Source organism: Temnothorax nylanderi, unplaced genomic scaffold (assembly GCF_030848795.1).
Source record: "Temnothorax nylanderi isolate EJ_2023f unplaced genomic scaffold, tnyl_v1.0 TNYL_tig0001_pilon, whole genome shotgun sequence".
NCBI classification, from domain to species: domain Eukaryota; kingdom Metazoa; phylum Arthropoda; class Insecta; order Hymenoptera; family Formicidae; genus Temnothorax; species Temnothorax nylanderi.
Window position 1 is genome coordinate 3246827 of NW_027249063.1, and position 16575 is coordinate 3263401.

Here is a 16575-nt window from a genome sequence, read left to right on the forward strand (position 1 = left end):
GTTCCGCGTTCAGAAGCTCGCGAAAAAGACGTTACGCGCGTGCGTAAATATATTTTTATGAAATATTCCTGACATCATAGAAAGCCATGAGATGTATTGATAAAACAATAATCTATAATTTATAACGTAATGTGCGAGCACAATGTAATTTTATTTTTATTATACGATAATCGACTTTTAACGTGGTACAAATAATCGATCCCGTTCAGACATGTTGAAATTTAGAGCAGATGAACTATAATTATGTGTTGCGTAAGGAAGTGTTTCGTATTGCCGGCTATTATGTGCTACATGATCCATTATGTGATGGACAATTTACATAGGAGGACAGTATATATGCTGTGCACGGTGATTTCGATTCCTTTTATTTATTAGAATGTATTCGGAAGCGATTGAGTAAATTGTCAAGCGTTAGCAAATTCCGCTCGCCGTTGTATCAAGGTGGGTCAGCTTTAAAAAGAGGACTTGGTCATTCGGCGGTCAGAACGATTATTGCCGCGAGATCGTTACGAGTTGCGTTATTCGATTACGAAAATGTTTGCGATTTTTGTCCTTTTTCTGTTTTCCACGGTTCTCGCTACTGGTAAGCAAGTTACTCTTAACAATTTGACATACCGCTAAGATATCCTATTTTTAGTGATTAAATTTTTCAAATATTTATAACTTCGCTCTCGAATACTTAAGGCTTACAATTAGCATTGACTTCAGACAGGAGCTTGAACAGGACGGACTTGAAATGTATGGGACATGCTTTTTACAACGTGTCTCTTTCCGCATATTATCCCGTATTCGGGACAGACGATAAACGTAATCACCTAGACGACCAAGGAAAAATGTTGAATACTCTCCAGGTTCGTAGTTATGACAGACGTAGTGTGGATGCAAAAATGATTTGCGAACTATTCTCTCTGCTATGTTCAAATCCGTTTTAGGATCACCTTGATGGTCGCGCTCGTTACGTCACCGTCGCCGGTAATTTGAGGTCTGGTATTCCGTATGGAACGAAAGTGTGCATAGAAAAGTTGAATGAGCAATTCGGCAGACAAATTCACCTGCAGGTGCGTAATCATATCACGTTTGCTACTCTATATTTTCAAGAGTGTTAAACTCAGCAGTGATATTTATCCATATTGAGAATATAAAGAATTAAATAATTTATTTCATCTCAGATAAGGGACCAAATTGATTACGAAATCAATGATGTCGCACTCGATTTCTCGAGATTGGAAATTTGTGTCAGGACCGAGGAGGATACTTATGATACCTACCTTAATGGCCTTGTTACTGTCCATGTATAATAATCACATAAAAATTATGTATTTGATTGTTAATCGCCAATAATACTGTTATTAATTAATATTTTATAATAAGATATGCTGGTAAAAATGGAATTGAATTAAATCATATTTCTTTATATGTATCAAAGACTTTGGTTTATTTTTACAAATATTTACATATTAATTATAGTTCGATAAAGTGATATACACTAGTATGAAATTAATGATGAGGAAAATTTTGACGTTTATGGAGTTAAGTACGCTGCGAACATCGTAAATATCCGTATAATTGTCAATCGATTACGAAATCATGTTTACGATCATTCCGATCGCGACTGATAAAAAGGATTGTCATTATGCACCGTACGTAAAAATTATTTATATTTAATTTATGGATTTGGCGACCAATTAGGCCACGATTTTATCATTGTGTAAAGACTGTTTCCGGGACATGCGGTTGTCCAAGTTTGTAGATGCCCAAGAAGCTTGTAATCATTCTTTATTTTATGGTTTTGTACTCCATGAGCGATCAAGTTAGCTACTGCTTGTACCGCCGCTGCGTTTGGTGTTCGGTCTAATGAGAAGAAAGCACGTTAGAGAAATACACATTACACGTACAAACAACACTAATAACAAATTCACACCGTGATTTCTGATGACATTACTTACGTCTGTAATCTCCGATGATGCAAATTCCGATACTCTTCTTATTGTAAGGTACAGAATGAGCGCCTTGCTTGTCCCATCCGCGACCCTCGTAAACGTTTCCATCTTCACCGATTAGGAAATTATAGCCAATATCAGCCCAGTTTCTTCTGTTCATGTGATCATTCTTGAAATAAAATTTGATACTTGTTGTGATATCCAGGTATCATTAAATTCATTATTTATTAAAACACAAAATAAAAACAGAAGCAGAAATCCTATTCTATTTAATAGAGCGTCGATTTTATTTAATAGAGGATACACTTGTTATAATATAGAATATTGCGTGATTGAATTGTAAATTCAACTATTCAAAAATTTGTTGTCCAGAAAAAATTTTGTTTTCTGATCAAGAGACATGGTAGTGTCTCACGTCAAGTGTACGCGCGAAGAAAGGCACGGTGTAAATTACCTGGAATTGTCTCACTTTTAACTGACATATAGCTTGAGTTTCACAACCGGAGCCAGTCGAATGATGAATAATCACGTAAGGCGCTGGGTTTGATTTCAGATTTAAAGCTGTCCGTTTCGGTGCTCTAGCGCCCCATTGCGCTCTAGAAATGATGTTTGGGTTATCTAAAAAAAAGCAATTAAAATTAGAAACCAATGATTGTACTTTAATGTAAAAATATAGCAACTTTTAATTAAATTAATTGATTAAAGTTTAATTCTAAAATCTAATTTATTTAAGTAAATTTAGAAAAATTGTTATTTTAATAGACTAATAGAACTTTGAATATAAAACTGTATTGTATATAATTGTTGTTTTCTAGAGCACGAATATAAACAATTATATGTCCACATGCTTTTTATATGTATGTCATCTTTATATTTTACGTGAATACTTTATATCACTCGGCTAGCAATATTGTTTCTCAAACACGAGTTGAATCCTTGAATATTAAGAATGAAATGAATATTATTATAGGATAATTACATGCATGCCTCTAATTTTTACTTGTCACGAAAATATAAGAATATAAGAGAATATTTATAAAGTTGCAAGAAAACGTTGCAAGAAAACGTTGCAGTCGTGCACCCGAAGTTACCCCCCCCCCCTCCGGGAAAGACGTAGTTCTACGTCAAAACATTTCTCACTCGCATACATTATCGAAATTATCTTTATTTGTGTTTATCGTATTCTAGTTTGTGGGAGAAATTATTTGAAACGCAAATAATGTCATTGTGACGTAATAGCTTGGGAATCTTGCTAGATACGAGATGCTTTCATAATAATTTGTCATGTGGTAAATATTTTACTTTATGCAAATAGATTTAACACTCTTGTCGCGCAAATATACATTATTAATCATTCAATCGGCAACAATTAGTATTTTTCCACGAATCGTAGTATAATAAGTTCTGATTGATCAAGAAAACACGAAGAGAGGCATTAAAATAGAAAATTTATTTATCAATAGCACTTACTTTCACAATAATTTTATATCTTATCGCGCGATTACTTGCAATTACTATTACGTAAAAATTAATTCATATTAACTGTCTTTGAAACTAAGAATAAAAATTTTGCTATGTTTACGCAAAACATTCTTTCACTTTTTACACGCAACTGTGAGAGAAATATCTCTAAAAATTTCGATGACCACGAAGACACAAGACGAAATTCACGGCTTAACACCCGGCATAAATAATATATTTAATGAATTACTGGCAGCAGCCTCTTGGGTGATGAATGTCACGTAGACCGTCGCGAAGATTAATGTCGTCGTCGTCGCGATGTACATTTTGACTTGCAAAACGATACTGATGCCGCATGTGACTTGGCATGTAATATATAAGCATTTGATTGAAGATATATATTGCTCCTGGGACACGATCTCTGTCCACATGGCCTATGATAGATATGTACGTGTACCCACATACGTACACATTTGACGTGCTCTCCAAACGGGACTTCCCTACGAGTTTTTATCTGACTTACGAGTGAGGAGGGGGGAAACAAACTAACAGGAATTTTAGCACCGATAATAGTGCTGAAATCATTTAATTGGAATATTAATTTATATATGTTTATTTACATCTATTACGAAAAAATTTTTGTAATCCATTAGAATAATTTGTAATTTTATCATTCGAATAATTTATTAAATAATTAATTAGGTAATGTTTTTATTAACAACAAATCTCGAAATGGTTGGTAACGGAATACTTAAATATTTGACATAATTATATATCCGATATATACAATAATTATTTATTATTGTAATAGTATTATAATACAGATTTATTTTATTGTACACAAATACTATTATATACAAAACTATCTATTATTAATTAATGACAAATGCGAAACAACGCAACGATCACATACATATATTTTAAATGCATATGAATAAAAACGATAAATATAAGAGATAGCATGTCGCTAATCATTTGTATTGCTTAAAAAAAAAACAGGCTCTCTTAAGGAACACTAACGAGCTAATCGCACATGTTGACCTAATCATATATTATGATGTACATAAAATTAATATTGACAAATGTGTATCAACATTTCTATTTGCTCGCGCTTTGATCGAAACTTTGATTAACGTTAGCAACGAAACGCACTACACAAATCTATAACTCGGGATTCTTGTGTCTTGCGATCTCTCTGACCTTTGCTCGAAAAACAATATATGGTAATGACGTTACGATTATGTTACATTACGCACGATACCTATTATCTTATCGATTTCACGTGTTCGGCAAAACAGTGTTTTTCAGGGCATTCCCAAGAGATGATTATTCTTCGTGATTGATTAATAAATTGACGTTTTTTTTTTTCAGATTTACTATCGGGTGGTAAAGTTCGTTGTTTTCTGCGCTGCGCTGGCGAGATTGAGAAATGCAGTAAACAGGTTAGTTTTTCAGATGTAATTTTCGCAATTTGCAAAAAACAGTTTTACCGATCGAAAAATCATTTTTTTTTTTAAGACATATGTACAATCTTATCGTTTGCATTTTCAATATATATTTGCTAACTAAACAATATCCATGAAATCCGCGATCGTAATTTATATGCATTATGGAACAGAGTACCTGAAAAGATTTTATCGGAGTAATCCATGCGAAATTATGTCAGAGACAATCGTGTGCAGCACCGTGATATTTCGATCACCATTGTCGCTAATTAAACCCGAAGACCGTGACCTTAGAGCATATATCGTTGTAATGAGCATAGCCATCTAAAAGTACGGCTTGCACGCGAACTAAGGCGACAGTGGCATTGATCTCGTTTGTCGAACTTGCGTGAGAGATATTTGTGACACATCCCCTAGGACAGCTCGTTTGACTTTTTTAAGGATATGTCTAAAACACTGCGTATACATAAACTTTGCACCTAATAACTTTTTTACCTAATGACAGTTTTATCGATGGCGTCTTAACTATTATTACATATATAAATAGTAACATACATATATATATACATATATGAATAAGTTAGTGCGGAAAGAGTCTTAGCATTCGGGGTCATTTTGTACATCGGGGGAATCACCTTCGCGAAACGGAGAAAGTCGTTTTTCTTTTATTTAAACGACCGTTCATGACAACGAGAATGTTAATGATACCTAATAGCAGAGGTAGCAACAGTTATATTCAGTACCTAACATACTGGAAAAACTATTATATATATACGTAATATAAAATTAAACTTCGCTTACTAACAACAAATAACGTAAGCGAATTTTTAGAAGCTACTGACATAATCATGCGAAACTATCAAACTCTTTTTATAAATAAAAAAAAATGGAAAACGAAATATACGACTGTAAACTGTAAGTATCTTTTCTAATAAGAATAAATAATTTTGCGATACCTACAGTCCTTTGTTACGTCAAATCTTTGTTCTATACTTAGGATTCATTGTAATTGCGGTCTATTTTACAATGATCTAGGAATTCCGTTATAGAGTAGTGTCCGATTTGCTGTTTTTCTCTATACGGTGTCGTCCTTTTGCACTATCGGCTTCGTGTCAGTGGAATTACGAGGTTTCGGATGCTCAGTCCAACCGGGAAGATTTTTTACGTACTTGTAAAAAAAGCTGGTGCCAGGGCATTCCGTCGCCTTCGCTTGTCGATGACCAATCACGTTGTAGTTGACCTTTATCTTGCCAAGTGAAACCCCGCAAGCTATCAGCTCGTCCAACGCCTTTAGAGCAGCCGCATTCGGAAGACGGCCTGCGAAATCATACATTTATGTGCGTCACACATGAATCCTCTGTCGCAGACGTTTTTTTCGTGATACGATATTTCAAGGAATGTTGTTTTACAGAAAAGACGAATTTTTCTAAAGTAAAGTCAACTTGAGATAGCACTTTTGTGAGTAGTAATTTTAAGTAGTAATTCTTCCTTGATCAATGCAATTTAATATCTCTTAATTGTAGCAAGAGGCTGGTGCGTAACTAAGAATGATTTTCCAACAAAAAAAATTGTCAATTATTTCCAACAATTTTCCCAAAATTATTAATCTTTTTTTGATGGAACGTTATTTAGTCTACGTATAGCGATAATTAATCATGTTTGTAATGTCTTAATTACCGGTAAAGTTTCCTATGACGCACATGCCGATGCTCTGGGTGTTGTATCCAGGTGCATGCGCGCCAACGTAATCCCAACCACGACCCTCGTAGATGTTGCCGTCTTCGCCAATGAGGAAACTATAGCCAATGTCGCACCAGTTGTGATCGTCTATGTGAAAGTTTTGGTAGGCTCTAACGATCGCGGAGCACGACTCCTGATCGTAACAATATGTATCTGTACCGCCGTGATGGACTACCACGTACGGTACAGGTCTTACTGGCATTATTTCGAAACAGCGACGCTCCCTGGCTTTCCATTCCTTTCGGCTGACGATTCTCGGGCATTCTGGAGAACCGGAAACCCATTCGTTATTTTTAATAAATTACTCTCTAATTAAATTAATTCTCCGAAGACTTAGACGGTCTTAAAAGATCGACGGAAAGATTTAACGTACGTAAACTATATAGCGTGCGTAATTACTATTTAATGCTTTATGAATTCTTGATAATAATAATGATAAAAAATTACGATTTTCCTGCATCGTCGCGCAGAACACGCAGGTATAAATTGGAGTCAACTAATTAGCGAGCACGTTTTCAGCAATTAGTTGCGCAACTGCAAATGTACTTCTAACGTGCAGAAATTATTTTGTCCTTGAGATACGGTGATAGTTTGCCCGATCGGATTCCCGAGTTGTAAAATAATTTCGGCTCGGACTTTTTTTGGAAAAACCTTGGAAAAATACTAACTGATTATCGAAGCGCGCTTGTCACGAGGAGCGCATAATTGTTCTTTGTTGCTACTGTAACGCATGTTTTATCTCGAATAATTTCACTTTTTCTCGATGCACGTCCGATCGCACAAATCAACTTATCGATATGATATACGACTTAACAGAACAATTTTGCAGAAAATATTGTAACGCACTTCAAAGAGAAAACTGTCACACACGGTTTTCTTTCATAGGAGCACTGTAAACAGGTTTTCGAACTTTAGCATGGCCGATTATGCATTTTCGCGAAGTCGCACAAACCGATAACTGTATCATGTTAGCGTATTATTTTTAAACAACTGTTTTAATTTTTAATTAAACATTTTAATTTTATAGCGTTGTAACACTGTTGCTAGAAAACCGGACAGTCACTAAGTCGCTAACGCCAATGCTTCGTTGCAAATGTAGGTACTTTTAGCAAAAGTTTCGTAGCTGTGAGCCGTGCATTTATTATACTTATCATATCTAAACGTGGACTTCATTATGATGATTAAACATTTTAATTTGCATGCAGGTGACGCATGATAGTTGAGTATACGCCTTCGAAAAATTGCAGATCTCTTTGAACTTGTCGAGCTTTGTCGAGGTTAAATAAAAATTAATTCGGCGTGGATATTTGCGGATTCGCAATACCTTTTTATTAAAAAAATTAATGCACATAAAAAAATATACGTAAAAAAGCAAGCACTTCTTATTCTTATCGGATAGAAAAAGTATGAGACACCTTTCGAGAGATTCTGATTTACGCATACAAGAGCAATCAAAAGAGAACCATTAAAGGCTTGATATAAAAAACCGTAAGAGCGAATAATAGTTTTAGGAAAAGTTATATTCTGCTGTAGATTATTTAATATTTATTTTAATTATAAGTAACACAATAAAGATTGCTCTTTAAATTTATCATATTTATTATAAATTTTCTTATAAATACACGATCTAATTGCACGGTCTTCCACAATATTACCATCGATGTCACGCAATTTCTTCGACGAGGGAGAATTAATTTTGAGAATATGATATACTTTTTATACCGAAGCCTTTGATTCCCGAGTGGCTTACCGGTTGCATTGATGAAATTCGTGTTGTCAATGGGAATAGCGAGCACCGCGTACTCGAGAAGGAGTACGAAGGCGCATAGCGTGGACAATCGGATGAGGTAAGAAGATGACCTCATAGTGATTGACACTGTTACAGCGCGCGTCAAAAATGAAACTGGGTAGCCATCGTGTTGCCGTCTGCTTTTAAACCGGACGATAACCGGGAAGTCCCCTCGGAGGAGTCGTTGAGAATCAACCCGTTTGGTCCCTTAACCCTATCCCCTCTTCGGCGTGTTTGTCACAACGACCACAACGTCGACAATGACGACGACTTCATGGAGGAGATGCTTGTCGCTATAAATTCGTGCAATAGCTGCATCGACTGCGATTGCAATCGAAACGCGGAAGGACGTGGAATTACGCTGTTTGCGCGATAAGAAATCGAACATGATTGAGATTAATGAGATTGACAAAGTGATTGAGTAACGATAATTTGACGATAAATTATACTGTGAAAATAATCACATAAAAAAGAAGCATGAGAGACATGTATATATATATATATATATATATATATATACATATATCAAAATGATAAATATATGCTATTAACATTTATGCGTTTATACGTTGTAAAAAGTTGGAGACAGAAAGGTACTGAAAAAGTTTCATAAAGCAAGTAACCGAAAAATGTGTAAGATATAAACTCATTGTCTAAAAAAAAAAAAAATTATCTTTTTCTTCAACTTGAGTGCGGCATTTCTAATACTTAAATGCGGGTGAAATGCGTTAAAGTCAGATTTAAGATTATTTCGAAGTCTCGAACTACTATTTATTAATTGATCGGATTTATTATACGTATATATATTTTTCTTATTAATGCAGTTTAGTACGTTTTTCTCTACGTGAGTTACTGGTTACGATGAACTTGAGTTGCACAGTCTTATCAAATTGGACCGTGACGATAACGGTATCTAGAAGTTACGTAAATTAATCAATATCGCGACAGTAATACAGAACACAAAATTCTATTTAGTCTTTAGTGAATCGGCTTTTCAATTATTCTTTCATTTTGACCGCTCACAGCGATTGAGAATTTTTGATAAATAACGTCAGCGCGCAATTTGTTAAAATGCCCATACATTTCTACGAATAATGTGAATAATATTAATGACTTGCTATTTTGCGCGTTTGGATATCTGATCTATAATATCTGACAGATAATAACATATTTGTCTTCTGATGGAAATACGATGCAATTTGCACAAACAGAACTACGCTCAAATTGACTCTATCCAATATATGTATATATGTATGTATATATCGTTGCCTGTATATTTGAATGGTAAATTATGCATCAGATATTCTTACAAATCTACATATATGAAGGGTACAGAGGAAAGACGATCAATGTCCGATCCATCCGGAGTAATTTCGAAAAAAAAAAACGCAATTTTAAGTTTCAAGACATCAGATGTCTTAGGAAGCTATTGAAAAAAATTAGTACAAAATTAAGTGAATATCGGAACGTAGCCTTAATGTTTACATTGTATGTTAGACTCTGTTGGTTCTTTCCCCTAAGCGCGTGACTATGACCGTTTTTTCCCAGCACGGTACATCTTTCTAATGGTCTTATTTCTAATGAATTGTAAATGCATTCTTGAGTAAAACAGATAAGATTATGAAAGTTCTTTGAAACATGCCACAAGATAGCCATGATCAGATCAATTTCGACAAAAAGTGATCGTTTTTCCCTTGTACCTTTCATATATATAATATTGCTGGTAACTTAATGACATCGAAATTATCGAAATCATCGCTGCAATAATGAAGTAAAAATAATTGAAATAAACGAAAACATTGTTTTGTACTCGACATGACAGACTCGATTTCACTGAGTTACAGTAGACAAAATATGTGTCGACGTAGAAATTTTTATTCTGTTTCTGCTCGGAATAATAACCATCAATGCATAATGAGGGGATATATCGTTATCCGTGTTACGAGAGTGTGATTTTGAGATAACGCCTTATTCATGAAAGGCGTCGAATGACTTTTGTTTGCCCGTCATAGTGCGCTGTCATCTAGCTGTCAACTAATTGTTTCCTGCGACTGTTTATCATTGACGTAATTCTCGTAATATCTCGCCAGGTTGTTTCTCGAAAGAATTTCTATTTCCTACAACGATATAACTAAGGATGTAACTAAGGATATATTAACAAACTCATTAACCTTTAGACTGCCGGCATTTTTTCATTAAAATAGTGTCCTTTTTTTCCCCAAAAATTTATCTAGATAAATAACATACACAATGCACAGAATTTCGAGATTTGTTGATAGTCACAAAAGTGGCTTTTCCGGCAGTCGAAAGGTTAATTTCATATCGAGATCCACGAATGCACTGAAGAGTATAATCCTATCCTCGGAAATAGGCGCTAGGTGATGCAGCATGATTACTGAAGAAAAAAAGTTGAAAAAACGGAGTATATACAAATCACTGTCTTAGATAATCGTGATAAAATCGTTAGTCATTGGCGTAGTCGCGAATAATGATGTTATCAAACCAGTAAAAATTAATTAGAGAACGATTTAAAAAACTCGCGAAACGTACGATTGCCACTGACTGATTACATGAAAAATATAATTATAGGATTTATAGGAAAACATCGTGATCAATTGCAATAACTACTTGAACGATAAAATAGTGGTAATTAATGTAACGTGATATGAACCGAACGTCATGCAAGTCATACAATTGAAATATCGAAGCAACGGCCGTTACTTACTTTTTATAATATTTTTTGTAATATAAGAGTGAATAAGAGCGAGACCACCCGATAATAATTTAAAACGAACAAATAATTTAAAAAATTTCTTCAGAAAATTCATCATTTTTCTCCTGAAATTACAAATGATAAAATTATTGTCGAGAATCAATCTTATCGGGAGCGATATCGATGATAATCGTTGATGTTGTTAATGATTGTTTATTCGGAAAATTGTCACATTATCAGGCAATAATCAGGTATAATAGAGAATTTGATCAAGTACTACATCATTGTAGAAAAATAGGGAAACGCTATACTCTCTCTTTCTCGACTCTTTCTCTCTCTCCCCCATCTCTGTTTTTCGTAGAAATGAATTGACGCAATACGTTGGTCTTAAATGTATTATCTTGCAAATGTATCAAGATAAAATTCTTTAACAAAGAGCAGACAAATACAACAGCAGTTACTATATTTGCATCAATGGAATTGTGATTTAAAATTTCTTCAATGGATCCACTTAGCATCGAGTTCAACTTGTTCGAGTATTGCATCATAAGATTGTGCTACAATAAGACAGTATTGACATTGTCAGCAAATATATTCTTCATCTTTTATAAACTCCGAAGTATTACATACATATAATGCTACTCTTTAAATTGCTGGTGCTGTCTTAATTGCTAGTGCTAGAAATTGCACGACTATATACCAGGTGTCGCGTTTCTCCAAGCATGTTCGAGCTCGAGAAGTGGTCCAGTAGTTTTCTGGGTTACCATCGGCTTACCATTACACTGAGAAACGTTAGTTATTGATATATACCCTGTCTAGTATTTTAATTTGATCAGAGACGCGTAGCTTTCTAATTTCACAATTTAAACTTAGCAACAAATGTTCAAGTTTGGATTTGCGGAAGATGCAGCTGGCACTGTTGAAGGTACGACTAATCATATTTTTGGGATAAGTCTAGAGACACACGTGCCTGTTCGTAATTTGAGGTTAGAGCATTGTGAAACTGTTTTCCCGCGAAATTCAACTTGTATCTTTCAATTTTTACGAAGTATGCACGCGCAAAGGAGTTATTTATTTTATTTAAATAATTTTAGAGGATAGCGAACAGAAGCAGAAATTAGAATGGATTTCCGCTACAAAACTCGAAATAACGCCCGAACAAATCGGAGCAAGATATCAGGCTGATTATTATGCAGAAACTGAAGTGTTTCCTGGTTGCACTCTAAAGTTAATTCGCTCTGATAAAGTAACACAGGATTTAACTGATAAAAATTATCAGAATATCATTGAGGCCGAGTCGAAACATTCCGATCTCATTCCAGCGAAATACGAAGGTGATTTTTGTTAATTAAAATTTGTTTAAAGCTTTCTTAGGCTTTACTGACAATTTAAATTTTATTCGAATTCCCGAAATTTCATTAATACACGCGTTAAAAATTTATTGTGCAATTAAGGCGGGTTAAAAATCTGGGAATGCACGTTCGACTTGGGTCAATATATATTGGAAAAGGAGATCGAGTTAAAAGACAAACTCGTCATGGATTTAGGATGCGGTGCTGGATTGATTGGGCTTCTATCTCTTCGCAAAAATTCCGTGGTCCATTTCCAAGATTACGTTCGTATGATTTGTGATTGTCACTCTGAAAAGTGGGCCGCGATTAACGATAATAATGTTTTGTAGAACGCCGAAGTGCTAAGATCCGTGACCATTCCGAACGTGCTATTGAATTTTGACGATCGTACGATTGTACTGACGAAATGTGAATTTTATGCCGGGGACTGGGCTTCTCTCGCGACGTTACTCGACGAAAATAAGAAGTACGATTATATCTTTACGAGCGAAACGATCTACAATTCGGACAATCATAAAAAATTGTACGAGATTTTTAAGACGAAGTTAAAAGACGACGGCACTGTGTGAGTACATTGGATCACTGATGCCTCATTTTTATATCAAAAGTTTAGAAACGGGTGATTTCTATTAGATTTGTCGCTGGAAAAACCTACTATTTTGGCGTGGGTGGTGGGACGAGACAGTTTGAGAATCTCATCTTGAAGGACGGATGCTTCGACGTCAAATCGGTGTGGAGAAGTCAAGATGGTGATTAACAATTAATTTTAAATATATTTCTCTTTCGATATTCGACGATATCGACTGTATACATTTTAGGCGTAAACAGAGAAATCCTGAAGCTCACGAGGAAACCCCACGAAAAATATCACATGTCTAGTGAATAATATTATTGTCTTCGTAAAACTATGAGGTATCGGCTCGGAATGTTGCAATAATCAACAATAGCGATTCTTCCGCAGCAAGATTTGTTCAACTGTTTTCTCTTCTTGTGTACGCAAAGCCATTAAGTTGGTCAATAAATGTTTTTCTACGGCGAAAGTCTTTCGTAAACCCATCCGTCCTCTCCTTGGTGCAAGAGAATATTGTCTATTTTCTCGTCCGCTTTTGGACGTCTGAAACGGATTCTGTCGTGAAGACGATCGCTCTGACCTTGCCAGAATTCTACGGAATGTGGCACAACGAGATAACAGCCCCTGAAATAGAATATCTGATATAATGAACGATCTTTACAAATAAACGATGATCTAAATTTGGAAATTATACACGTGGCAGATGCACGACGCTATTAATTCACGGTTAGGTCAGCGATATTAAATGTATTAGTGTTGCTAAACGAAGCGGAGAGTGTATGGCAGTGTGCCATCGCACGTGACTATTAATCTTCTTTGCTTTTATACGTGTTTCTCGTGTAAGAAACCTTTATATTCGAAATAATTAATTAGAAAAACGGTCAATGTTTTACACGCGCGTCCTCCAATCATATATTTGATATATAATGATTTACCAATAATATATTAATTATTTTTTAATTATACCTACCAGTGGGCAGGTCTTTTAACTTGATTCTCTGGGAATTGTGCAAGCAGCTCTCTTTCTTTCACAATGAGAGTCTGCCTGCTAGCGATCACGCTGCTTTGCTTGCTGGCCATAGACCCGATCTGACTCCCATACGGTCGGCTTTGGAAATAACGATCCGAATATTCCGCCGAGGTTTTCTTCGCGATACCTTCGATACGTACCTAAAATAATTGGTAGTAAAAAATCAACAAAATGATTATGACGGGAGAATTGATTAAAGCGCTGTTGTAAGAAATAATTCTATCTTGGAAACTTTGCAATTTATAAAATTAAACCTGGTGTAAAAAAATAATAAATGTCGTACGCTTCGGTTAAGAGATTCCCAGTAGAAGGTCAGCGCGGCATTTGGATTTTCAGCCTGTAAATAAACCGAGTAATACAAAATTTGTTCGTCTCCTTGGTATCACGTGAATATCAATTAAATATCTGAACTCACTAATTCGCGGCCTTTCCTGCTTTCGTAATTCGTGCAAAACTTGAAGCCGTCCGTGCCGAAGCCTTTCAACAACACCGCGCGCACGGATGGTACGCCATCTCTGCAACAATTGTCAAGTTACGTGAATGTATTGACAATTAGTTTTATTACAACTCTTATTTTTCTCTTGCGCAACTGGTAATTTCATTAACTAAAAGACTGTGTAAAACATTGCCAATTCTATCCACATAAATCTTTTGTCTTTCTCAATAACGCATATGACATATGTGTTTATATTTAATTTTATTACAAGACGTATTTTAGAACTGAAAAATTGAAAAGAAGTTACCTCGTTGCTGTTGCAAGAAACATCGCATTGGGCTCCATAATTTGTGGAGTATTGCATGCCTTCTCGAACCATGCTTTGAACTGTCCGATAGGCTCCTTGCTAGTTAAACTGTCCTCCGTGAAAGTCTCGTTTCTATCTTTGTATTTTACTCGCATATCTGTAGGAAAAATTATATAAGAATGAAAGATCGTAGGTCAATAAATTTTCAAAGCAAAAGAAAATACTTTTTAATTTCGGAACATTTTCAAATAACTTCTCGATTATTATTTTTAATTAGCAATTTTATATTAATCATTAGCATATGGTTAATTATTAATTATAGAGTGTGCTATAATAAATAGTATAACGAGAAAGAAAAAGTGAGTTTACATACAAAAATGTTGATAGTAAGAATAAATATCAAACCGTGCAAATATTGGTAATAAATATTTATATTAATATATATATAATTGCCAAATTTTTTATTTGTTTTTCTTTTAATAATAAGAGAGAAGCACGAAGATATAAGAATAGCATATATGTATAAGGTCAAAAGTAAATCGAAAATGTAGGTTTAAAGAGGTTTAAGAATTAAGCTCCTGCTGACTCGATTGCCAAGTCCGCGTTGATAGCGCATACACAGCGTTACTTGGCAAAATTGTGAACTAAAAGGCGTGAAAAATGACGTTAAAAAGCTAAATTATTCTTGTGACGTACAGCGTTATTTTTCGTTTTAGAGTAATATTGTTACATTTAAAATTGTCCTAGTATTAATACCGAAACTCCCATTTTGTCATAATTTAATATGTAAATTTAAATATTTATTTCACCTCGGCAATTGTCAAACAGCTTGTTTTTGTCCTTAATTAGGCATAATTTAGTTTGATATATGTGGATGAAAAAAGAGTTTTCGGTATATTTTACAACTCTATTCTATCAATTACAAACGCTATCTTATTGAAAAGCATTTTTATTTTAATGCACGTCGCAGGAATTTTCATAATATTTTTCTCGCTTCTTATAATGACGTGATTGTGTATGTATGTACGTAATAATGGAATTATTTAACCTTTGGCAATATTAGTAGGCCTGTTCCTTTTAACTGAACTTCTTGCACAGTTCATCTTTTCTATTTTTCTCTCCAATTAACGTGAAAAGAAAAAGAGGAAAGAGGATGAACTGTGCAAGAAGTTCAGATAAAACGAACAGGCCTCATGATATCGTATTAAACTGACAGCTCAGTATGGCGGTTATTGATTTACCTCCAATGTCAACGGTGTAACTCTCATTCCGGAGCGACATGACGTTGCACGATCGTGCGCCCAATTGCTCGACGACGGGACAGCTGACCGACTTACTGCACGAACGAAGCGCGACTGACGCTAACCGCGCATGCATGGAACGCATCGAGTCAATACTCAAACGGGAAAAAGGAGCGGTACCGTCAGCGTTATCTTAACGTAATAAGCTATGTCCTGATAAAATCAGAAATTTCCACTATCTCATGATAGGATCACCCAGTAACGAACGAAGCTACTTAAAATGTCACGTATAGGCCAGACACATTTTTTTCCTATTCAAGCTGCTAAAAATTAGAAGTTAAGGGACACACTTCAAGAATGTTACATATCACTATTTTTAATACTCTGTAAAACTTTTTAAAGTATTAAAAAATGTAATTTTTGCGATTGAAAAAGCTCGGGGCCTCAAAATAGCGTCTCGTAAATCCATGTAGTAATCCGTCATTGAAATTGTTGTTTCTATTCTCTCATTAGATGGCGCGGACAAAACGTAGGTTCTAGGTAGGTTCGT

The 16575-nt window shown here is 35.0% G+C and overlaps 4 protein-coding genes across 5 annotated transcripts; 2 read left to right on the forward strand and 2 right to left on the reverse strand.

The window, feature by feature from the left end:
• Positions 1 to 455: 455 nt before the first annotated feature.
• Positions 456 to 1652, forward strand: LOC139780846 (uncharacterized). Its single transcript, XM_071719581.1, has 4 exons — positions 456 to 583; positions 709 to 851; positions 933 to 1058; positions 1170 to 1652. Exons 1-4 carry the CDS (start codon positions 535 to 537, stop codon positions 1296 to 1298), a joined length of 447 nt encoding a protein of 148 aa, XP_071575682.1. The 5' UTR covers positions 456 to 534; the 3' UTR covers positions 1299 to 1652.
• LOC139785929 (peptidoglycan recognition protein 3-like) lies at positions 1407 to 8547 on the reverse strand. Its single transcript, XM_071725362.1, has 7 exons — positions 8337 to 8547; positions 6524 to 6850; positions 5925 to 6163; positions 3652 to 3835; positions 2395 to 2558; positions 1947 to 2109; positions 1407 to 1851 (listed from the first exon to the last, which is right to left on the reverse strand). Exons 1-7 carry the CDS (start codon positions 8449 to 8451, stop codon positions 1667 to 1669), a joined length of 1377 nt encoding a protein of 458 aa, XP_071581463.1. The 5' UTR covers positions 8452 to 8547; the 3' UTR covers positions 1407 to 1666.
• Positions 8548 to 11825: 3278 nt separating this feature from the next.
• Positions 11826 to 13480, forward strand: LOC139781181 (histidine protein methyltransferase 1 homolog). Of its 2 annotated transcripts, none has more exons than XM_071720102.1 (6): positions 11826 to 12013; positions 12183 to 12422; positions 12543 to 12703; positions 12770 to 13005; positions 13126 to 13189; positions 13259 to 13480. In XM_071720102.1, the coding sequence occupies exons 1-5, from the start codon at positions 11968 to 11970 to the stop codon at positions 13142 to 13144; spliced, it is 702 nt and encodes a 233-aa protein (XP_071576203.1). In that variant the 5' UTR covers positions 11826 to 11967; the 3' UTR covers positions 13145 to 13189; positions 13259 to 13480. The 2 variants fall into 2 exon arrangements, with proteins under 2 accessions (XP_071576203.1, XP_071576139.1); XM_071720038.1 differs by having other exon boundaries at positions 11831 to 12013; positions 13074 to 13189.
• LOC139781311 (pyridoxine/pyridoxamine 5'-phosphate oxidase) lies at positions 13194 to 16242 on the reverse strand. Its single transcript, XM_071720203.1, has 6 exons — positions 16026 to 16242; positions 14785 to 14941; positions 14457 to 14556; positions 14325 to 14378; positions 13982 to 14181; positions 13194 to 13635 (listed from the first exon to the last, which is right to left on the reverse strand). The coding sequence occupies exons 1-6, from the start codon at positions 16168 to 16170 to the stop codon at positions 13470 to 13472; spliced, it is 822 nt and encodes a 273-aa protein (XP_071576304.1). The 5' UTR covers positions 16171 to 16242; the 3' UTR covers positions 13194 to 13469.
• Positions 16243 to 16575: the final 333 nt, after the last annotated feature.

Bases quoted from the DNA above. Each gene is read 5' to 3' on its own strand.
- LOC139785929 (XM_071725362.1), bottom strand. From the start codon at position 8,451: ATGAGGTCATCTTCTTACCTCATCCGATTGTCCACGCTATGCGCCTTC. The intron at 6,164-6,523 runs GTAATTAAGACA...ATGATTTCGCAG, and splicing joins CGTCATAGGAAACTTTACCG to GCCGTCTTCCGAATGCGGCT. The intron at 1,852-1,946 runs GTAAGTAATGTC...TCTTCTCATTAG, and splicing joins CATCATCGGAGATTACAGAC to ACCGAACACCAAACGCAGCG.
- LOC139781311 (XM_071720203.1), bottom strand. From the start codon at position 16,170: ATGCGTTCCATGCATGCGCGGTTAGCGTCAGTCGCGCTTCGTTCGTGC. The intron at 14,379-14,456 runs GTGAGTTCAGAT...GTTTATTTACAG, and splicing joins GCAGGAAAGGCCGCGAATTA to GCTGAAAATCCAAATGCCGC. The intron at 13,636-13,981 runs GTAGGTATAATT...ATTCTATTTCAG, and splicing joins GTTAAAAGACCTGCCCACTG to GGGCTGTTATCTCGTTGTGC.
- LOC139781181 (XM_071720038.1), top strand. From the start codon at position 11,968: ATGTTCAAGTTTGGATTTGCGGAAGATGCAGCTGGCACTGTTGAAG. The intron at 13,006-13,073 runs GTGAGTACATTG...GATTTCTATTAG, and splicing joins TTAAAAGACGACGGCACTGT to ATTTGTCGCTGGAAAAACCT. The intron at 13,190-13,258 runs GTGATTAACAAT...TATACATTTTAG, and splicing joins GGTGTGGAGAAGTCAAGATG to GCGTAAACAGAGAAATCCTG.
- LOC139780846 (XM_071719581.1), top strand. From the start codon at position 535: ATGTTTGCGATTTTTGTCCTTTTTCTGTTTTCCACGGTTCTCGCTACT. The intron at 584-708 runs GTAAGCAAGTTA...CATTGACTTCAG, and splicing joins TTCCACGGTTCTCGCTACTG to ACAGGAGCTTGAACAGGACG. The intron at 852-932 runs GTTCGTAGTTAT...AATCCGTTTTAG, and splicing joins AAATGTTGAATACTCTCCAG to GATCACCTTGATGGTCGCGC.